The 25,067-nt window shown below is 35.6% G+C and overlaps 1 protein-coding gene across 1 annotated transcript in view; it reads right to left on the bottom strand.

The window, feature by feature from the left end:
- Positions 1-546: 546 nt before the first annotated feature.
- Positions 547-25,067, bottom strand: part of Klhl32 (kelch like family member 32) — a 184,823-nt gene continuing 160,302 nt past the window's right edge. The window contains exons 9-12 of the mRNA XM_026392749.2: positions 12,436-12,494; positions 9,143-9,335; positions 6,798-6,892; positions 547-764 (exon numbers count right to left, since the gene is read on the bottom strand). Coding sequence (XP_026248534.1) covers positions 603-764; positions 6,798-6,892; positions 9,143-9,335; positions 12,436-12,494 — 509 coding nt within the window. The 3' untranslated portion in view covers positions 547-602. The remainder of the gene's footprint in view (positions 765-6,797; positions 6,893-9,142; positions 9,336-12,435; positions 12,495-25,067) is intronic.

Consider the following 25,067-nt stretch of genomic DNA (forward strand, 5'->3'; position numbering starts at 1 on the left):
CTGGCTCAAGGTCAGAGTAACCAAGGCAAAAATTCTGGATATTCCAACTGCTGTTCCAGTGTACTTCTATTATTCGCATCACCTTGAATAAAATATGGCACTTAAAAATTTATGATATCCTAATGCTGACTCTCTACTGAGCAGGGCTGCATAATGTTAAACTTTAAAAAGAAGAATTAGAAGCTCATGTTTGTGCAGTAAAGGAAGTAAGTGTGGAAGATTTTAAGATCATTGATGCCATTGTGTGAAATTAACTGCATTGCCAACAGTGTCATATTGTCCTAGATAGCACTGATTAGAAAAAGTATATAAAGAATTTTTTAAAGACCCATGGAACAATAATGTACCATTAAGTTGACACTAAGCTACATCACAGTAAAAGTCATACATATTGTATTGTATGTTGACATACACTTAGAAGAGTGACAGGAGTTTTCAGTAATGTATTTTAGAAAATTGTTCATTTTTTGCTAATATGTATATGAATATCAGACCTATAACACAAAACAAGGAAGCATTAAGCACTGAGGCTCTTCATGCCCAGTATCCAACAGTCACCCTTTTTCCACCTGGTATGATAGTTATTAACAGAGCATTGGCTTTCAGATGGTGCCAATCCTGTGATGAGGCACTTGAAGAGTTTGAAGGTTAGGGCATGTGAAATATGGGGCTGGGAGGAAGCATGCTGCTATTCCATTGGAAGCAAAAGGGAGTGTAGGCCCATAGAACACTTCTTCTTTGCCTTCTCTACTTACATCCAATACCTACAAAATAAGAAGAGATGATGATTATTTAAAGCTGTATACTCAAAGTAAGCCTGAACCTAAACTTGGTCATGCCATCATCACCATACCTTAGGATGGTACCAGAAATATTTATTAAGTTCCTACTAAGTGTTAGACTGTGTGTACATATTTATAGGTAATATGTTTGTGTGTGTTTATAAACATTTAATCTTCAGTAAGAGGTTAGCAGTATTACCTTCACTTAATAAAACTGTCTTAGACTTATTAAATAGCTTGTTCAAACTGGTTGTGTCATAATATTGGCTTACAGATTCTTATCTGTAAAATGAAGAAAACAAGCAAGACCTTGCAGCTTTATCGTGAAAACTGGTGATATCTAGCAGAGCATCTGGCACATAGTAAAATATTATAACAGCTTAGTAGCAGGTTCAAAATTAGTTCAGTTGATTCTGGAAATTTTTCCCTGATTATTTCCTCTTCTAGCTGGAGTTCTGTCTCTTTTCTTATAAGGTACAGCTTCTGTTAGACTGTGCCTGCAGTCACCTAACTGAATCCGACTTCACCTCCCTGCTAAGGAAAATGCTGCTCTCCTCCATGTGTCAACTCTATTAGGCTCTTTCCAGCCCTCTATCATTTTTATCTCTGTTCATTTGACTTTCCTCTAATCTCATTTAAAACTTTTTCTCCCTTGGGGTCTATGATTTTAAAATAAAAGTTTGTCATTGATATTGCCCTATTGCTATCCACTTTTGGTCCCATTCGTTCACCTGAATTCTAGATATAGGTGTGCCACCAAAATCCAACCACAAATCTCTTGATAGACTCCTTTAATGATTTTCGTCTTCATCTATCATCTATGTGATTGACTCATAAACCTTTAACTGCAATAATGCATTATTTTAGATAAAAAGGAGCCCTTGAATTTAAGGGATCCAAGCTCATAAAAGGGAAAAATCACTGGTAGAATAAAAGAAAAACCAAACTTTTAGCTATGTGGGGTTTTTTCCCAAATGGACATTTAACTGTCCCAAACTATTTATTGAATAATATGTCCTGATATTAGTAAGTAGTATTAGAGATACTAACTAGTTTATCTTAACACTAAATATAAATGCTGTTCTTTTTCAGTATCCCATTTACAGTTTCAGTAATGTCTCTTGCAATATCCCATTTATAGTTGTTTTGACAAAGGCAAGTCTCTCCAATTCATTTTCAAATATTTCTTGATTATTCATATACATTTACTGTCCTAGAGATTTTTTTTTTTGGTGTGTGTGTGTGTGTTACTGGGGATTGATTGAATAGAGGGGTACTTTACCACTGAGGTACATCCCCAACCCTTTTTTATTTTGAGATAGGGTTTAGCTAAATTACTGAGACTAACCTCAAACTTGTGATCCTCCTGCCTCAGCTTCCCAAATTGCTGGGATTACAGCACTACCGCACCCAACATCTAGAGAAATTTTATCATCAGTTTGACAAGTATCACTTGCCTACCCCGTGAGAAAAGGAAAATCTCAATGGGATTTTGATTAATATTTCATTGAATATAGAAAATAGAGATCACAATTATGAAAGGTTAGGTGTTATTTTCAATTTACAGAAAAGAATACAGAATCAGACAACATTAAGTGACTTAATACTGCGTGGTGGCGCTGAGTATCTGAGCTCAAGGATGCAACCCAGAAAGAGCTTGGATTTCGTGCCTTAGTGATATCCCTCCCTCCAACTGACTACATTTTTAAAAGGCAAAATAACAGTGAGATAATAATCCAGAGCTTTTGTCCAGTTGCCTGGGCCAACAGAGACTACATATGTTAAGCAGATGTAATGTATTTAATCTGAGAAGAGAAAAGGAAGCATTGGCAGTTTTTCTCCAAAACACTCCCCTAAACTGGCAGAAAGAAGGCATTTGGGAGAAGGCAGAGCCAGATTGGCAGCATATCTCCAGCCAAAAGAAAATAATAGTAAATGAAGAGAACAGTAAAAGTGATCTGGAAACAGACTAATCACTTGCACACTTGCACAGCTGCTCCCTTATGTACTACTTGTCATCTGTGGCACACCAGATTAGAGTCAAACTCCTGTGCCAGAAATTTTCTTACATGACCACAGAATAAACAAGAACACCTTCATTTTTGTCAGGAACCTATTTCCAATATTTCCCATGAGTTTTTATTACTAACAAGTCCAGATCTCAACCTTCAAACAAGTATTAATTAAGAGCCTCTCAGCTTTTCTCTCATTCGAATTGTCCTTGTGATGAATCATAGTTTGTACTAAGAGCAGTAGCAGGAAATGCAACAGCATGCTTTCTCATGCATCATCCCAGGTGGCTGAATCCCACAAATGACTGTTAGATGAACCTGAATTAGGGTCCAGGGGAGCATCTACTGGGATAGATTATTGACTAGCATTTTCAAGGGCAAAGAACATCATTTAATCCTTCTCCATGTTAGTGAAACAGTTTCTGATCTATTTCATTATGATCTTTATTTATTGGCCATGCTCTTGGATTAATGATGTGTCAATCTTGGGTTAAGGATTATATAGTTATTATTTATGACATAAAAATTTTAAACTCAGGTATTTTTAGTGTGCATATGATTTTCACCATCACTGCCCTCTACTTTCCCTGTTTTGCACTCAGAGACTTCTACTGTCTAGCCACAGTTTTCTCATAAATGTTGTTCCAGTATCCTGTTGTCTTACTTCTCTATTGGCTATTTTCCATCAAGTGACCTGCTTTCAAACAGATAAGTGTCTCCAACCATTAATATAATACTCTTAATGCATCAAAAGAAATAGTCACCCATAAAATAAAACATTTGAGCCTTAGTTCAGAAAGAATATTACAACTAGTAACCAGTTGTCAAAACTAAAATACAAGGCACATGATAAGTCTGTTATCCATATACTCACACACATTAGTTAGTAGTAAAGATTCTTTTAAAAAAAATTTTTTAGTTGTCAATAGGCTTTTTTAAAATTTATATATATGTGGTGCTGAGAATTGAACCTAGTGCCTCACACATGCTAGGCAAGTGCTCTTCCACTGAGCCACAATCCCTGCCCAGTAGTAGAGACTTTTAAAAACTTATTTTTAAAATGTATCTATACTTTGTAGGACCAGTGTGCCAGCCAAGAGAATAAATATAGAATTTGCAAAAGGATTGGTTATGTTCATCAAAATGGCTTTTGAATATAGAATTACCCATAGCACTGACTTTAAAAAAAAATACATAGGATATTTTGTTGTATGATCTCAAAGGTGAAATACTTCACTAATACAGACACTGATTAAAATAATTTTTGACCTGGATACAGTGGTAGGCCTGTAATCCCAGTGACTTGGGGAGCTGAAACAGGAGGATCACAAAGTTTGAGGCCATCCTCAGTAACTTAGCAAGAACCTATCTCAAAATAAAAATTAGAAAGGACTGGAAGTAGCTTTATGGTAAAGCACTCCTGGGTTCATTCCCCTGTATCAAAAAATAGCTAAAATATGTCCTTGACTCCACTTTTAGAATCACTTTAATCCTGAGAATACTCATGAATATCCTCAATGGTTTAAAAATATTCTTGGGAGATAATACTGCTGGTATAGTGGCACATGCCTCTACTTCCAGCAGTTCGGGAGGCTGAGGCAGGGGGATCACAAGTTCAAAGCCAACCTCAGCAACTCAGGGAGGCACCAAGCAATTTAGCAAATCCTGTCTCAAAGTAAAATTAAACAGCCAGGCATGGGGGCTCAGCGGCTCAGGAGGCTGAGGCAGGAGGATTTCGAGTTCAAAGGCAGCCTCAGCAAATTAGCGAGGCCCTAAGCAATTCAGTGAGGCCCTGTTCTCTAAGTAAAATACAAAAAAAAAAAAAAAATGGGGAGGGGGGAGCTGGGGATGTGGCTCAGTGGTTAAATGCCCCTGGGTTTAATCCCCAATACCATGGTAATGATGATGATGATGATGATGATACACTTGCCACAATCTTTCATCTCCTGAGGATAAGTTTGCTTGTTTGAGAACAGCCAGATATCATTAGCTATAAATTAGTGTATATCATTAGTGAGTGCTCTAAAGAAAAGCTCTTTGGGGACAAAACCAAGATGTGACTATAAAGTTTTGTTTTGCTTCTTAATTTTCTATGTCTTCAACCTAACTTTCAAGACTATTCTAAAACAGGTGTGGGGTTTTTTTTTTAAAAATACAGGAGCACTCTGGTCCTCTAAGTTTGATCTATATAGTGAGTTTTCATTATTTTTTCATTAAGTTATAGCTTCAACTTGTTTTCTATTCCTTGAGATAATTTAATATTAAAATTAGTAGAAATATGCCCAAAAATATATCTGAAATTTTCATATTTACTTCGCTATAAACCAGACTTGCTTCCATTGTGAAAATGATCAAACACAAGGTCTCAAAGTCACTTAAAAAAAGTGGTCCAGCACTGCAAAGCTCTGCCTGTAGCCCAGTTCACATGTTGTCACCAATTCTGAAAAGTGAAAAATTAAAAAAAAAAATAGCTAAAGAACTATGAAAGCTGTCAAGTATGTGCTTGCATGAAGACTAGAAGCACCCTGAGGAGAACAGTTTATTTGTTGTTATGCAGATACCAGGCAGCCTTTCATTAACTCCCATCAAATCTTATGTTCTTTTTTTGTATGTGATTTATAATTTTCCATTATATCATCATTTCCTTATTCATTAATTTTCTCTTATTTTTATCATCTACTATGTTCTTTGAGTTTATTTTTTATTCATTTTCTAATATATCAAGCTATATTTATGTCACAATGTAATTATGTATTCATTTACACACAGTTCTGGGAATTTTTTTTAAGTTCTATTATGATTTCTTTAGCCCATAAGTTATGTGGCTATGGGTTTCATTATTTCCAGATAAACAAGGGTTTACACAACTTGTTGCTAAGTTCAAAGTTAATTGCATTGCATTAGAGGTACAAACTAAATCATACTTACTTTTTGAAATTTAATAAAGGTTTTTTTAACTTTAAGCACGTGACAAGTTTTTGTAAATGCTTCATGTATACTAAGAAAAAAATGTATTCTAACTGTTCACTCTAGAATTCACATTCATTCCATCAAGCTTGTTAACTGTATTTTTTCATATCTAACCTCTCCTTGCTGACATTTTTTTGCTTGATCTATATGAATGATAAAAGTATGTCAGAATTTCCAGACAAACCTCTGACAAGTAAAATCAGGAGGAAAAAAAGCAAACAATATTATGAATGAGCGGGAGATGTAACTGAAGATAACACAATGAGATGCTTATAATTTCAAAAACTTAGACAACACAGAGAATAAAAAGCTTGGAAAGTTCTAAATTATTAAAGATCCTGAAGCAGTTGTTAAAAATCTTTCCACAAAGATGAGATTAAATGATATGAGTAGTTTAAGGATATACTTTTCTGGTTGTCGGAAAAAGGTCAGTGCTAATATGTCAGAATTTTATCAGAGAACATGTAAAATAGAAAACTATGGTAAGGATTATAAAATAATAATAGGAATAATACCTTAAATATGTATATCAACAAAGGCCACTGCTGTTCTGGAAGGCCCAGCTGGCAACCTGCCCAGCCTGGGCTGCTCACATGCCGACAAGCTAGGGTTATTTCTTTGAGGCAGAGGCTGTCCCTGTCAGACCAGCCATTAACTATTACCATTCACAGCCTTTGCCAGGAAGGAAGAAAACCTTTGAAAGTGCCATTTATGGAAATGAACAAATTGTGATACAGAAAATAAGGTAATTCGGGAAAAAGAGGTATCCATAAAGTTTTGGGAGTATGACAAACTATTACCAAAGATGTTTAAATTTTTTTTGGTTTGTAACAAAAGGGTAAGGTATCTCAGTTCCCGGTATATTTTACACTTATTTTCAAAGCTGTGTCTATCTGTATTTTCAAGAGAGCTCAATTGTTTAGTAGGCACAGTTTTTAGGATACAGCATGAAGTCTAGTGGCCAAATATCTATACTACAAAACCTCCTCACTGAACCACTTGAGCAAATTCAAAAGGAATTTCAACCGCTCACCTGGATACAAGCCAGGGGTTCATTTGTCCAAATAGAATATCCACCGACTAAATATATTCTCCCATTATGGACAGCAACTCCAGATTCATTCTGGCCTAAAGTAAAGAGAACATATTAAAAAGAAAGAAATCTGTTTCTTAAATATTTTAATTAACCCTTTTGCCACTGAACAATACAATTTTCCCCTGTGGTACATCTGTATACTCCATGAGATTTTTACAGCAACTGATCACTGCCTCCAGTATTAAGGAGAATTAACCACTATTTCTCAGAGAATGAATCTGTGTTGGGTCAAAACCAAGACAAAACATTTATTAGCCAGAAAAGTTAGTAAATATAATATTAAATACAGCATAATAAGAGTTCTATATTATGTCATATGCCATAAATTTATAATGGCAGAAATAAGGTATATTTTAGAAATGCAAAACTTTTTGCATCCACAAATGCTTTTAAAGCAAGTGCTTACATCTATAAACCAATAACTACAACCCCAAGAAGCCAATAAAACAGAGCCATGCCCCTAGCATGCCCTAAATGAAGACAAATGGCAGAAAAAAATTGATCAAGTTGCTACCCTCCCTTTCTTTACATACACAACAGTTTTAGGATTATATTAAAGTTCTTGAGCTGGGACTAGTGGGGATAATCCCTAGATACTGACACGCCAAAATGATGAAATGTTTCCCTTCCCATTTCAAAAAAAGAAGACAAAATGACTCACGAACACAAATTCTTCCCTGGAGGCCATCAGAGAGTGAAAGAGTCCCTTTTTATTGATGAGCTGACACAGGACTGACTGGAGTAATAAATAAGCTGGATTCTATAGCAGACAGAATCCAGATCCAGAGATGGAGGATCTAAGGTACTACCACAACTGAGAGTTAAGTACTTGTAATGGGCCTCAAAAATCATTTTGAAAAAACAGGAGCTCGATACAAAGCATCCACATCTCTGGTTATGCTCCCAATATTGCCTCTCCAATAGCAGCCATGACTAATTGAATGCTCACTAGCATATTAAAATGTCTTCAGGAACTAATCTAACCCACCATTTTGAGTTTGTGATTTTCCTATTATTTGAGCAGCCCTGACAGCTACCTGATTGTTTGGGGATGTTAATGATGCAAGTTGACAGGAGAAAAAAAGTTCACTTTCAAAAAGAAACATTATAAGTTGCGTTTCAGCTTTGTTTTCATTCTTTGGGATGAGGATGGGCTACAGCTAGGATTGACCTGTGGAAATGCTTGGATGGAATGTGTGGCCAGAAACATGATCAAACCCCTATTCACAGAACTACTCTTAAGATTTAATTTCTAGGACACTACACCCAGGAACAGTATTTGACAGTGACAAATAATGAAGATCATTCTCCTGAACTCACAAAAAATAAGACAACAAAGCAATGAGAATTACAAAATAATTTTTTTTTCTGTAAAAAGAGCTAACTCTTTCAGTGCCTCATTCCTCCCCCATGCATCAAAGTTCCTATGTGAATATTCATTGATGGTAACGGTCTTGACATGTTTCTCTTAGTCACATGAGAATGCACAGAGGTAGTACAGGCTCCGAGAAACGAGATGCCAGCCATGTGCTGGAGCCCAGTTTTGTTGTGAAAGATAATGCATGCCTTTCTGGTTAACAAAAGCAAGTCGTTGTTACTTGTATTGTTGGTAATTCCCATTCTGGCTGGAGTGAGATGAAATCTTAGTGTAGCAACTCACAATAGCTATGCTATGGAGTCAACCTAAATGCTGTTCAATAGATGAATGAATTAAGAAAATGTGGCATGTATAGAACAATAGAGTATTACTCAACCATAAAGAAGAATGACTATGACATTTGCTGGTAAATGGATAGAATGGAGACTATCATGCTAAGTGGAATAAGTCAACCCCCCCAAAAAAACAAAGGTTGAATGTTTTCTGTTAGTTGGAAGCTAACCCACAATAAGGGGAGAGGGAGAATAGAAGTTCAGTGACTTAGACAAAGGGGAATGAAGGGAGAGGAGGAGCTATAGGAAAAGAAAAGACAATAGAATGAATCTGACATAACTTTCCTATGTATATATATATGAATACCACAGTGAAGCCCACCATAGTGTATATCCATAAGACTAGAGTCCTAATTAGAATAAGATATATTCCATGCTCGTATAAGTATATATACTGTCATGTATAGCTAAAAATAACCAATTAAAAAATTTTTAAAAAACGGTTGTTATACCCACTATGCACTTAACATTTAGAGATGCACTATGGATGTCTAAGAAAACAAGTTTGGCAACTTCTTGAATGGGCATTTTATTTTATTTTTTTAACTTATTTACTTAATCAAGATACTTGCCAGTTAACAGGTTGAAATTACAACGTGTCCACTGGTCAGTGTCAATGTTATAGGAATCTATATGTCTCACAAGGATCCGGTCATTATTGTAGTCTAGGTCATTGCCTCCAAGAACATAAAGCTTCCTTTGGACAGCAGCCATGGAATGGTAGACCCTTCTCTGTAGCATGGGACTGCGACTTATCCACTTATTCTGAAAAAAAAAAAATTCAAGTTCATTCTGAAATAAGAGACTTCCTTGGCATAAAACAGCAGTGGATAGCTCATTAATAGTGAGAACCCTAATGTTCATTAGTCACTTCTTTTTTTAATATCATGCTTTATTTATTTATTTTTATGTGGTGCTGAGGGTTGAACCCAGGGCCTCACATGTGCAAGGCAAGCGCTCTGCCACTGAGCCAGAACCCCAGCCCCTTATCAGTCACTTTTATTTGAATATTGTTTAGATATCTTGAAAGGTATAGGCTTCTTTCATGAGAACAAGCACAAAAGAACCATGTATTCCCATTCTATTTGTGATTTTTATAAGGCCCTTCATTTGTTTGTTTCATTTTATAAGACAGTTTTTCATTTTATAAGGGAAACACTAAAACTTTTCATGATGGTTATCTTACCCACTTCAGAGAATTTACTGATGAAAATCACTTAAGAGTGAAAACTCATGGCTAAGGTATACTGGGGCTAGTGATTAGGCATAATGATTAGGAACAAGTTTCTGGGTCCAGAATGCCTGGGTTATAATGCATGTGTGATCTTGAGCAATTTACTTAACCTCTCTGTGCCTATTTTCTCATCTGTGGATACAATACCTACCTGATGGAGTTAATGGGGAAATTAACACCTACCCAACCAGTCGATTAAATGTGGTAACATACATAAAGCACTTGGGAAATGTCTGATGTATAATAAATGTACAATACATGTCTACTTTTTAAAAAATAAGTTATTTTAATAATCACTGTTATAATAATCATGTAGGCCCCTAAATAAGCTAGATTAGAGTGGCTTTTCTGTTCTCTCCAAAGTTAACCTGAGATCAATGGATGAGCTAAGGTCTGGTTCAGCAACAAACTTCCCACATTTCCTTTGCATCGGCATCCTTTAGTATATTTACAGTTACAACTTCTGCCAAACTGAGAGAAGTCATTTCTAGGTACATGTTTATTTATATTGGTAGAAAGTCAAGTTTTATATGAGCACTTTAAGGAATGGTGGAACCTTCAATAGTTGGTTCTAGGTCACTGTTGGTAATGAGGAGGGTACTTGCTTAAAATAAGAGTTTTATTTAAAATATAATATAAATTATAAAATTAGATGAGACTCAAATATGACTTTAACTTTAAATATCAACCAAGTAATGGACAGGTAAGTAAACTGAGCCATTTTATTTCTCCATAAACACTAAACACACAGGAAGAACCTAATTTCCTTTTTTGCCAGGAAAATTTGGATTTCAACCAGAAAAAGTCATATGATGTTTTGAATATATAGAACGTCACTAGTTCACAAGGCTGTAATGGAAGAAGCAAACAGCAACAACAAGCATGTCTGTATAAACATTGGCATATACACTGCAGGCATATATTCACCATAGGTATAGACACTATGGGCATATATTCACTAAAGGCATGTATACTAGGTCATTTCTAATTTCTCTTTTAAAGATACACTCTGGAATAACAGTTGTTTGTACATTATCAGCTCCCCATTGAACATGTTTATAATAAGAATTCCCTTCTAATCAAATATCTTCTTTAATAAAATAATCAAGTCTTTCTTTAGATGTTTTGCTTAGACATATCTTTAATACATTACACTTGAGTAAATTTAACTAAAAACTCTGATGATGCTTTTCTTAGGTGCTTTCTATGAGATGACCCATTATAGTATCAGGAATCAATGTTTGCATTAGCAGTCCAGTCCCCTGCCACAAGACTATAGATGCCATCTGGTTTGCAAAGCCTGCCTACATCCCCTGATTATATCTTTAGCTTCCTTCACTGCAGTGCCTGCCAGGTGAGCCGCCAACCGCTGCAAAGGCAAAGAAACAGGGAGGCCTGGTGGGGTCATTCCTAATAAGCTAGCGTGTGAATACTAATCAGTGGTGGGGAAGCAGAGGTCACCCCAGCCTGCCTGTTGGCAGGTAGCGATGTGCTCTGTGGCAGATGGCAGGCATTATCGACTCTCCACAAAGGCCTAGAAGAGAAATAAGCACCAGGGCTGAATGATAGAGTTATTGAGATTCTGAGCAAGATGCAAGCAGATGTGATGTTTGCCAGTACCCACCGTAAACAATATGCCAGCAGAATTTTTTAAAAGAGCATGTGTGTACAAACATGAAACAGAACTCATTTGAGCAATGTTAACACCTTCTTCCTCTTTAACCATGTAAGCACCCAGCTCAAGCAACTGCAATTAATGATTCCCCTTGAGACAGCTGACCCATGGACATTTAGTCTCTGAAATTTATAGCTTCTAATGACATCAGGAGACACACTTGTGAAAATAGAAATGCCTTCATTAAATTCCGAATCAATTGCTAAAATAAAAAGATAACCAAATACACTGAGGACCACAGACAAATCTTTAGTGGTCAATCCTGACTCAGACTGCCAAGGTCAACCTGTTGTTTCCTATCTCAATATCTTCAATTGATTAATATAAACCTCCAAATCAAATCACTTGTGAGTATTGTCAAACATAGAAATGGAAAAATTCTTTAGAATCTGCCAAAGCTGTAGATATTTGGTAGAAAGAAAAGAGAATAAAATATTCCTTTGGGAGGACAAAAACATCATTAAGTGTACAATGAAAGTGGACAAACAGGTACAATCTGGATGCTTCTAGGCCCCAGCTATTGGATGAAAAACATACTCAACTCCAGAGACTTTTACCTTGAATGCATTTTAGGTACTGTTCTAAAAAATTTTGCTTATATTAAGTTAAATATTTTTTGGCTATTTGATTTAAAAATAAAACTACAAGCATGCTTTTCCCCTACAATGGCATCCCTTCCAGGAGGGGACTGCTATAGAACAATCAATCCTTTCTGCATTATACAAAGCTCTAAAAGAATGAAGCATTATGAATAGCACAAATTAGAGGAACTGGAATTTTGTTACAATAACAACAAAAAAGTAAACAAAAATTTTACACAAATAAGCTCACGATCCCTATGTGAGCTTAAGATGACTTAAGATGTACAGACCTGACATTCCAATTATTAATTCCTGTGGGAATATTTAAAAATTCATTTTAATTAGGGTAATGAGCTTTTCTTATAGGATTCTTACCTGGTTAGGTTCATATACCATTAGTCTGTTCTGATACTGTGCGGTGTTAGTTACTCCACCTGTAACAGAGTAACGTGTTAGAGCATAATAATGAAATACAATGAAAAAAGAATTAGCTACAGCTAAGGATTTGTTTGTATACATCCTTGTGAACCCATGATATGATCAAGAAATTATTATTGATGAAGTAATAGTATATTTTATTTTTCCTTTTTTTTTTGTGGTACTAGGAATTAAACCAAGGGCCATTACCACCACCACTAAGCTACATTTCCCAGCCCTCTTTTTCCTTTCTTTTATTTTCTCTTTCTTTTCTTTCTTTCTTTCATTTTTTTTAAGATGGGGTCTCACTGTTGCCCAGACTGGCCTTGAACTTGAGATCCTTCTACCTCAGTCTCCTGAGTTGCTAGGATTACAGATGTGTGCCACCACGCCTGGAAAGCAACTTCATTTTTAAGAAACGTTTCAGAAGCCCTCCATTTGAGAACAAGCAACAAGCCTGCTGATGTTATCAAAAGGGCCCTCAATTTTGGCAAGTTGCTCTGCATGGCCAGAATAAGGGACATTGTATAGGGGAAGAGTGGAGTGAACACAGTACACATAGACAAATCTCTATATAATATATGGCAAGGACATGTTATATGAAAAATTCTTTCCACTAGCTAAATTTACAATTTTAAAGCTATACTCTCCATTTATTAACACAGTGATATCTTGATATTTCTTTGGAACAACTATATATACCAAAGGACATTACTTATCAAAAGGGATTTGGAGCCAGTGCTGTGCAATAGATATAACAAAAGTCATAAATGTGAGTCACATATACAATTATAAATTTTCCAGTAGCTACATTAAAAAGTAAAAAGGAGTAATGAACTTTAATAATAAATTCTATTACCTCCATATAGCCAAAATATAATTTCAACATGAAATCAATATAAGGAAGTATTTTATATTTTTTTAATACCAAGTCTTCAAAGTCCAGAGTATATTTGACACAGGACAGATTAGACACATTTCAAATACTTAAAAAAGGCACATGTGGCTAATGGCTACCAAACTGGACAGAACAAATCTAAAATTCTCCAGTGTAGCTGTTGTGGTCAATTTTTATAAAACCTCCTGAACAGTGCTTAGATCCAAAAGAATTAAGACCTTCTGCTTAATCAAAACCCACAAAAAAAAATCATCAAACTTTTTAGGTATTTCTCCTATTTGTCCTCATAGGGACTGAACATCCCTAATCCAAAAATCCAAATCCCGATGTTCCAGAATTTGAAAACTTTTGAGCACTCACATGATGCCACAAGTGGAAAATTCTACACCCAACCTCAAGTGACAGATTGTAGTCAAAATACAGGCCCACTAAAAATGCTGTGTAAAATTATATTCAAGCTATAAGGTATATATGAAAAAAATAAATTTTGTGTTTAGATTTGGTTCCCATCTTTAAGACATCTCTGTATGTGTAGGCAAATATTCAAAATCCGAATAAATCCAAAATTTAAACACTTTTGGTCCCAAGCATTTTAGATACAGGATACTTGACCTATACTTCTTTTCATGGTTTTGGTATACAATAAGTCCTATGAAGTCCAAAATCTTTTAAATCCTACCTTAATTTTTTACCATCAAATGTAAAAACTAAAGAACAACACATTAAACAATCAGTGAGAAAATTTTAGGTAATAAAATAACAGGAATACAGGAACCAAAAATGTCTTTCTTTAGAAATATTGCCTTATACATAGTTCTAGACACTACTGTAAAATGAATATCATTCTTGCTTTAATAAGTGTCATGAAGAAGCAGGTAATTTTCCAATAAAGATTTAAAATTGAGCCAGGCTAGCAAATGGTATGTTTTGAATGAAAAACATATATACTGAGCTAGGATTGTAGCTCATCATTAGAGTGCTTGCCTAGCATGTGTGAGACACTGTGTTTTATCTTCATCACCACATAAAAAAAATAAATAAAATAAAGGTATCTTGTCCATCTACAACAAAAAAATAAAAAATTTTTAAAACATACATGTTGCTACAATACTGACTAAGAAGTCTTTACGTTTCCCCAGTTTCAAGTCACTTCCTGCCTCTAGGTCCCTGACCTTTCTTAGGACATTTATTTTAGAAAGGTTATTTATAAATTGTTTCTCTTCCTCTTTGAGATAAAAATCATTTTAAAAGACACTTGCTACTTTTACAATCCATGAAAAACTTCAAGGACTTGGGTGGGAGCCATCCCTTTGAAATATAAGCAAGATGGCACCCTATCTCCCAATTTCTATGGGAGGGCAGGAACCTAATACTGATATGCACCAATAAGCAACAGCCTCATCATAGGGAAAAAGAGCAAACTGAGGAGTAACTGAATGTGCTCAACAATATACATCGATGTATCTTCCCCCAAAAGTCCCTCAGTACTTTTCTGCTTGTTCACCCCAGTACTTAAAAAGCAGTTCTTAAAAATCTCTTTGCTTTGATGGAGTTTATTCCAAACTCCATTCTGATCTCTCTCCCCGCACTGAAATGGACCGTTTAACTTTATTCAGTGAAATTTTGTCTTTGACTGTTCAAATGCTTTGAATAGGTCTTCACCATCAACTCCATGGTTAAGTTTCAAATTAGTTTGAATAGGATGGGTTAGTGCCTGACTCTCAACTGAGCTGGAAGAATCAACAAATACTAATGGATACATAAAGATGAGGGAACCTGCCCAGACCAATCATTACTCTGATTCAATCCCTATAAGGAAATTATATCTTTCACGTATTTGATCATGTAATAGTTTGAAGGTTACACTTTTTTTTTAATTCTAAGGCTTTCAACCACTTTTATGATCAATAAAAGTTTTGTCTTCAGAGAAAATTAACGAAGAATAGAAGGGAGATTCTTGCCCTCAAAAATATTTTCTCTGGATTTCTCATTGAACGTCTCATTTCTAAAATGAAATAAAAGGAAAACACATTTAAGAAAGTTGACCCTAAAATGCCTATGTAGTCAAGATGTGTGTCAAAATAAATATTAATGTTTGTTTGCTTTTGCTCCCAATCTTTCCTTTCTTACCCAATTAAAAATGGAATATTCAATAATTCTCTTTCAGAATAACCACACAAGAACCATCAAATCATATACATGTTCAAGGTTGAAATGATTGCCCGTGCTTTCAGTCTGGGACATAGCTACTGGATTAATGTCCAGCTTTCCTTTAATAATTTCTGTAATTGAAAGGGAACAGAAGATAAAAGTTCCCACCTATTATTTTAAAACTTTGCAAGTTTCCCTACTTGTTTTAGAAATATGGGACAGAATTAGTATCTACTGCAGTCAACTCTCCACTTTATGACACTATTTGAAAATATTTACATGACTGTAGGTATCAGACTCTGCCCCTTATAGATTAAATGCATAAGCAATGGATTAGAATGGAGCTATTACATCCCCACTCCCAAACGGGGCACACAATATCTCCATGTATAATAAATAATGATAATTATTATTTAGAATTATTATTTACTAGCTTCCATAGATGTATCTATAATAGAATGTTTTGTTAATTTGCACTCAGTAATTAGATTTCTTACACTTACATACAAATTTTCACTCAGATGACAATGTTTAGAAATGAGATATTGGATTACTAGTTGGGAGTAAAGATAAAAGTCTCAGTTAGTTATTTGGTTGATTACCTCTAGAATGTGAAACCACAGGAGGTGCCTAGCAAGCTTAGTGTAGTAACTTTTGCCAAGTCAGAACTGCAAAGGAAAATGTTGGAAATCAGTTCTATTTCTTTCCTTTTGAAATGATTTACAAATGAGCATATAAATAAAAAACATTTCTTCTCAGTACAAAAAAATAAATTTTATAAAAAGCATCCAAGTTTGCAGCCCATATTTCTTTAGCAGTGTTACTCATTTGCAGAGCTTTATCATTACATTCTCTTCACATAACACTCTTCACTTTTAGATTAATCTGCTGAAATGAGATGCTAAGGATTTGCATACAGATTTGACTATACAAAAATAGATATGGAATTAATAACAGTCTCTATATGTTTTAATTTCTCCTAGACTGGAGTACCCTTGCCTGCAGCAGTATTCCTGGCTTTGAAAGTCATCAAGCTGATTTGTCTGCTCTGGGTTATGATGCCACATGCTGCTATACTGTCCCCTGCAATCAAAGCACTTGCGAAGATAGATTCCAAGCCTTCCTCTATCGAGTATATTTTATAGATTGGCAGTTTTGATCTCCCTCCCCCACCCCAGGGGGGATAATCTGCATCTTAACAGCTTTCTATAGATACATCTGTCATTAAATATGCCATCTCATATCAGCTTCCATTTTTAAAACCAAGTTTTCTCTAACTTTGAAGTGCCACAGTCAAAGTTAAGACTTTTCAACCAAAATTGAAAATGAGAAATCTTGTCTTATACTTTTGAACTGTGACTTAGAGATATACTGTAGGTTCCCCCAAAGTCAAATAAGTCTTTTAAAATTGCCAGAAGGAATGAAAAATTACCACCATGCTACCAATAGTGAGAAGTGCTTTCTATAATCAAGATAAGAGTAAAGTAGTTTTTCTTAAGTTTCCCTGTACAACTCCCCCCAAAATGTTGTGACAAGTGAATGAATGAATACTGGAGAGAAGACTATGAGTAACTGCCAAACAAGCAAGCTTTGTCTCTGTTCCCAAGATCTGCTAAACACTCATACTGTGTTCAAAAGGCAACAACTGGTCAGTGCTGGCAGTGTATATAAAATAGAGTACTCAGAAAAACTGCTCTCATTATACTTCAGTCAGAGTGGGAAAAGTCTGATGGTTCATTTTGTTGTTGTTTTTCAAAGACAGAAAATACCTGTGTTCATACAGAGTTCTACACTAAACTAGGAGTAGAATCCTCTGATTCCTAATATAGTGCTACTGTGTATCCAAGACAGAGTGGGATGCAAAGAACCGGTCGTTTCCATGCTCTTAGGTTGGAGAATACTCCAGTTTGGAATTCTGCCAGCACATTCAGAATTGAGAAAAATTATCACAAGTTCTCTGCAACTTTCTTGGAGACTGCAGTGCTCACCTTCATGAAAATCTAGAGGAACAGTTTTAAAACAGGCTATAAGATTAACATGGGCTCCTTTATGACTGTGTCTCTGGGAGAGCCATTTACCATAGCCAATGCTAGGTTCCTCAGAGGCAAAATGGAGATGAGTATATATCCCTCATAGATTTGAAAGGAATTAGATAGAGTGTTTAGCATGCAGGCAATCCATAAACGGAAATTTACTAAAATACTATAGCCATTTTATTGACATTTCTAACCATTTCCAGAAAAGGTACAAATGACTGTGTGGAATTGATAAATTTTTTAGTCTTAAAATAGATTATTAGAGTTCATTTTTCTAATAGCCAGGATTACTACCCAGTTTATTTGGGTATCCCAGGGCTTTTTCCTTCTTTAATAGTTTAAGCTCCTCCTATATAAACTTGCTCCAATTCTCAGAAAACTGAATCTTCACACTTAATTACCCAAAGAATGACCAGGCATTAAGTGTGAGTTCATATTAGCTATTTTTACAGAGCTAAATATACTATTAGTTCTTGGGAAATGTGATATCATAGGGATACTTAAATAAATTCAAGAATAAACTTTTTTATTATCTATTTTTATACAATGTTAAACTGTCCATATTTTCAGAGTGTTAATAATGCTATATAAACATTTTTTTAAAGAGAGAGAGAGAGAGAGAGAGAGAGAGAGAATTTTAATATTTATTTTTTTTAGTTATCGGCGGACACTTTGTTGGTATGTGGTGCTGAGGATCAAACCCGGGCCGCACGCATGCCAGGCAAGTGTGCTACTGCTTGAGCCACATCCCCAGCCCTATATAAACAATTAAAGTTGAAAATCTTTGTACTAAATTATCATTTCAAATCTAGGGATACTTAATCCATGCATTAAATTAAAACTAGCATCCATATTATTTCTGTTGTATCTGAGGAACTCACACAAATGAAGAGGTAAATAATATACTCAAAACCTATAAAGAAGGTCTCAAATTTACAAAATATAATGAAAAGGTTGCTACACTTTAAAATGTATATTATTTTTATGTCATTGAAAGTGAACAGGTACAAACTTAAATTCCAGACATAGGTATGTTGTTTTAAGTAAATGAAATGGTAAAATGTACTGTAATGCTGATGTCAACTAGGGACACCTGCCCTTTAAAATCTCAATAAAATTCACTCTAATCCCCAGTCCTCGGAATCAGAATCCTTCCTCCAAAGATTTTGCACATTAGGATTAAGCTCTGGAGTTCACCTCTGAGTATCTCTATTGGCTTTTCTGGGTTCTTGCTGGGTCTTTTCTTTCTCTCCTGTGTCAACCAGCTCCATAAACCATTCCCCATTTCCATGATGTACCTTTAACCATCTTCCTTCATCTTGGGAATAAAAAAAAAATGACATAATTCACATGGTTTTAGCAAAAACCATCCAGCTTACCCTTTATCCTAGCCTCTTGATTTCTAGAGTTATCATCTAGACTAAGCCAATTATCTCCATGAGGTAAATTTTAGACTCAATGGTTTGAGCTTTTTTTAAAAAAATAAAATGACAATTTTAAAGCTCATTAGATTACTATACTATAACACATGATTCTTTCAGAAAACAATTTCCTGACCCAAACCAATATATGCTGAATGTTAGTTACATGATCTGGGGAGTCATGTAACCTCTTTAAATCTCTGTGCATAGCAGGGTAAGGGTAAACAAAGTGCTGTATCTTCAGGACACAGGTCAGTGAATTTAGGATGAAACTTTCATGTTTTTATTTTGTTTTGTTTTCTTTTTGAAAATGTAGGTGATCTGACTACTTTCCTTTAAACCACTTGGATTTAAAAGCAATGCAGAGTAGTTCATTTCCCCATTTGGCTTCTGTCTCAAGTTAATTGTGTGGTTGTAGTTTTCATCCCTTTCAGATATGGAAGGGTAAAGGCTGAGGGTAGAAGTAAAAAGGAGAAAAAATAACTGTTGGGAGAAGCTGGTTGCTACACTCTAGAGCAACGAAGATTTAATTCTTAATGAACATGCCAATTCACTATGAACTTTTTTTTTTTTTTGGCAACACTAGGGATTGAATGTAGGGTCTCCCTGCATGCTAAGCAAACACTCTACCTTTGATCTACATCACCAGCCCTTTTTATATTTGAGACAGGGGCTTGCTAAATTGCCCAGGCTGGCCTTGAACTTGTGATCTTCTACTTTGACCTTTGAAGTAGCTAGGTTTGTAGGCATGTGCCACTGCACCTGGTTTCACTATGAACCTTAAAGTGACATGTCAAGTTATGAAATACTAAACCTCTAAAAAGCTGGTGGCCTCTTCATGTGACCACTGTGTGCAGGGGCAACAAACAAAGGTTCTATTATCTACTGCCACAACAAATGAGGGCATTATGTTCTTCCTCAAGCATACCTTTAGCCCCTGACTCTCACCTAACTGGGATCCCAGCATACTAAACTCCTTCCAGTAGGATCCTCTAGCCTATTCAGTCTAAAAGCCTTCCACTGTGAATGAATCCAGAATCTGCCTTTTCCAATTCTCTACTGAGAACGGCCAAAAAAAAAAAAAAAAAATAGAACAGAAATATGCAAATGGGGCCACCACAATTTTATAACTTCCAATCTTAGTATGGGCTCTGAAAACTTAATTTTAAAAAAACCTGTCAATTCCTTCTCTATTTACTCTTTGAAGTTTTTTTGCCAGGTCACTCTCCTCAGGCTTTCTGACCTAGTCCTGACATGACACAATCTCAACAGTCTATTCTGCCTCTCACTTGAATCTATCAACAAGGAAACCTCTCAGGTTCCTGTCCCTCATCTGTGAACATGCTTGGGTCCACCCCTATCATTATTTTTTTCTCCCCAGGATTAGTGCAGGAGGGGTCTTTTTCTTCCCATTTAGAGAACCATCCCTGCCCCCCCCACACACACACATACCTATACCTTCCTGCCTGTTCAGGACTCTGTGTCTGTTGTCAATATTGTATCCCAGGATTTATCACCATTGTTGGTACCTAGGATTCGCCCTCCGCATTTACCAACCAAATGGGTGCCCCTCTTTCCTACATCTTCAATCCCACTCAGTTCTTTTTCTTAACTATAAATTTTATTAATGCACATGCAACCTTTAAAAATGTCCTCATTTGACCCTCTTATAACTATGCTCTCTTTTCTCAGCTAAACTTTCCTCTTCCTTCTTTCTCTTCTAATCTCCTTTTTCTCTTCCTAAGGCCAAAATACTATTCATTTATAATAAAAAAAATGTTGCTATCATGTGGACTGAAATATGTGTGTACCTAGAAACAGGAAATTCTCTTCATGTAGGGGAAGCCAGGCAATAATTGAAAACTTGTCTGATAAGATCAGATTCAGTGAAAGTTTAGATGATACACTGTCCATGGGTATTGTAAAAGAGAATTTTTCAGATTTCTTGTCAATGTAACTTGGACCTATGGTTTCTACTTCCTGACTTTCCAGTCACATTAAACTACCAAATTCTAGTGTCCACTTGTTGAACTCCCCTGAAATTGCTTTCACTGTATTTCTCCTGATTGAAAAATGTAGAAGAAATATTTTGGACCTTGAGGTCCCTGTGTTCTTGGGCAGCTCTTCCTCACTGGACCTTCTGTATGGTTCCTGTTAACACTCCTCCCCACTTCCCACCTGTCTATCCTGCATACTAGGGCTTCTTCCTTGAGTCCCCCACTCAGCACCCTCCTTACCAGTGTTTCCCAACCTTCTGCCCTTGACTCATTTCCAGATCATCTCTGGCCCATGAGTCTTCTCATACTTTCTACTACCTCCTTCTATTATCTCACATTTGCTCTGAAAAACAGAAGACAGTGTCCTCTCTGAGTCCAAGGGAGGGGTATAGAGGAAAATCAGAGACAGTGAGGAAGTTAGGGACAGTGGAACAGACTGTGTAGGAGAAGGATAGTAGGGCATGGAGAGGGCAAGTGTGTCACATGTGAGCTGAGTCAACACCCTACCCTCCTCTTAACTATTCTCCTCCCAAAGGATCAGCACCCTTGGTATGGTCAGCCTTTTGTATCCATGGGTTCCACATTTATGGATTTAACCAACCACAGATGCAAAATATTTTTGGAGAAATGTATCTATAATGAACATCTACAGACATTTTCCCTCTGTCATTATTCCCTAATTACATAGTAAGACAACTATTTACATAACACTTTGTATTGCAATATACAGAATGACATACTTGGGTATATGCAAATGCTATATGCCATTTTATGTAAGTGAACCCCTCTGAGGATTTTCTTATCTGTGGTATGTGTGTTTGTATGTGTGTGTGTATGTGTGTGTGTGTGTGTGTGTGTCCTGGAACCAACTCCCCATGGACACTGAGCAACAATTATATAGGCACAAAGTGGATTGCTAGGTTTGTCCAACATTCTATTTGCCAGAAGGACAGAGAGGGGTTAATGGATGTATATAAAGTATTCAGTAATCTGAGGCCAAGTTCGGTTGGAGTTCTGGTTCCCACCACCCCGCTGCAATATTTACTCCCTGCATTGCAAAGACTCTGTACCTTGCAAAGATTTCTACCATAATAATTATATACTAGGCTCTACTTTGTTCCTCTAGTGCTAGTCTAGAATAGGACCTAGGGAGCTTAGGAACTCTGCTCAGCATCTTGTGATTGATAAGAAGTGGGGCAATTTCACATGTATGTATGACCATACTCTACTGTCTCAGGACACCACAACAAAACTTCTACCATGCCTGCTGTTAATTACCAATATTTTGTACATAATTTTAAAAATGTAAGCAAAATACTATCTACACTGAGAAAGGAAAGTGAAAACTATGGTATTTTTAAAATGTTAATAAAATTTTACATTGTTCTAATTTTAATAGATACTAGAAAAACCAAACTCCCTTTAGTAGTTTTAAATAAATTAGTTATTTTAAAATGGGGCAATAAAGCTTCATATAAATTTAATCAAGACAAAAATAAACATAGCTTCTAGGGAGTTAAAGAAGCTTTAACATATGTTCTTTCATTAATGAAATATCTTAAAAAGTCTTTGATTGTCAGCTCCTAGAGGGCAGGAATTGTGTTTGCTGAATTAATCGTATTTATCTACGACCCAGCACTATGCTTTATAAGGATGTATCATTCACTAAGAGAATCAATAAAGCATTAAATACATTGCTTTTGAGCAAATGCAATAACATTTGTCTTATTTTTATAGTTTTAAAGCACTAATTTTGTAGCTAGCTTCTCATTATCTTGCTGCCATTAGACAAAAATAAAAAGATAAGTCGTTCTGCAAGATGAGCTCAGGATTAATTTTCCCGCACACACTAAAAGAAAAAAAAAAGATATTTTTAGTAGTTCACAGACCATACCTTACAACAGAGAGCATGTATTTTAAAACACAGCTGCAGGATATTTAATGCTTATTTTATTTCAGTACTGTGAATTTCAAATTGAAATGGTATGGAGCATTTGTGAACTGGGTCACAATGTCAAATGCTATAGGAGCTTGTAAAAATTTGACTATCTCTAACATCTTAAATTAAATGCTAATGGGTATAGCCATACAGCCTGAGTTCCTGAATTCCTTTCTGCTTGTCACACATTAAAAATTATGGACAGTATTCAAGATGTCTTGAACCCAAGATGGACAAAAAGAGAAGTGGGGGAGGAAGAGAGGGAGGGAGGGAACATGCTGAAAATATTGAGTCTCTAAAGAAACATTCATTTTATGTTCTATGGAACAGAACTAAGCCTCTAAAATCCACATTCTATAATCCATACTACACCTCAGGCAAAGCTTGTAAAATTCCAGAAGGATGCCAATGACTCAATCCCCCATCAATTAAATTGGAAATACTTGATTATTTGGTCCAAGATAAGAAATAGCCTCAAACATTTTCATCTGCTCCAATAAATTAGGTTAACATTTCTAAATCAGTGATAGGGATGGTGGAGTATACCTGTCTTTTTTTTTTTTTAAGGGGCCCATTAGCAAATCTAGTCACCCCTCCCTATTCATGGTTAGATTCACAATTGATTTATTATAAGCTGGGCCTGAGGAAAAAGGCAGATGACTGAAGGTATTAGAAATATCAGGTGATTTCCTCTTCTTTCCAATTAAAGGTATTGTACTGTACACAGAAAAGTGAGTTTTTCATCTCAAGTACACAGTAGGGAGAAACAAACCTGAGAAAATTGTGATTGTTTTCATTAAGTACGGTTAACACAGGCAGCATACATTAGTGCAAAAGAAGAACAAAGAAAAATGTGTTTTCTTTACTAGTAGGAAAAACACAAAGTGAGAGAGCAGAAAGATATATAATAAATTGACAGATTTAATAAAATGGAAAAGGAAACATACCAGCTCATATTGAAAGGGAAGTTAACTCGATACCAGGATGATTGATCTAGCCAGTCTAAGATGAGTTCCTGCGCTTTCTTAAGCCTCACTGAAAAAGGTACTAAGTAGTTCTATCTTTAAAACTATGTAAAGGAAACTCCAGCATTTCTAAAAAGCTAGCTTTATAGTCCAAAACATAAGGAATGTTTATTTAAATATGAGAAATTTATACAAACTTTAGAAGGTGCAATGAAAAATTTAGGAATATAGTAAATTAACAATACATGAAACCAAATGAGTCAATGGAATAAATTGGGAGAAAACATAAACTGCATTGATTTCATAAATCCATCATTGTTCTGTTGTACAAGGAAGTACAGATCTGTTCTTTCTATTAGAAAAGACTTATTTGCAGTGAGTTGGAAGTTTCTTTAGCAAAACCAACAGGATATAGTCCTGGCAGCTATTTTCTTAACTGTTGAAATATATATTTCAAGAAAAAGAAAGAAGTTACTAGATAAACAAGGTTTTTATTTAAATATATCTCTATACACTTTATTTAAATATATCTCTATATACTCATTTCTACTGCTGGTTTGGTACATAGGAAGAGTAATTATTAGGTTCTATTAACTTACTCTCTTCCATACTACTAGTCGTAACTTCATTTATTAATTTATTGAGCACTTAAACCCTAATGTTAGTTAGGTCACATCAAAATCAGTGACTTGTCACTCAGAGAAGCTGAGACTGTGAATGTGTCCTTGGTTATTGAAAACAAAAGGACAAAATGAGTAAAATACAAACAAATTTAATTTAATGTGAGAATTTTGTCAAAACAGCTGTTAAAAAATTGGAGATGATTACTGAAGAAAGCTGAGAAAACTTCACTTCATAAAGGGATCATTTTCTCCAAGTACAAACATCAAAGTTACCCTTACTGTTTATGTCATAAATCTTTCTATTCCCCTTGATGACACAGAAATTCAAGTTGCATTTGGGTTACATTGTGTATCCCTCAACTGAAAGAAGATGCAACTTCCTTCCCTGTAGGCCATTCTTTCAAAAGCAGACACTTCAGGTCTTTTTTCACAGTGGGAATGAAAACACAGGTTGACACTGTGAGACTGATACCATATGCCCCACAGACTCCTTGTACGTGCCAAAAGGCAGCCAGTAGGGGTGTGAAGGTGTTTGTAGGTGTAGATGAAACAAGATTAGC

The sequence above is a fragment of the Urocitellus parryii genome, chromosome 8, assembly GCF_045843805.1.
Source record: "Urocitellus parryii isolate mUroPar1 chromosome 8, mUroPar1.hap1, whole genome shotgun sequence".
Lineage (NCBI taxonomy): Eukaryota > Metazoa > Chordata > Mammalia > Rodentia > Sciuridae > Urocitellus > Urocitellus parryii.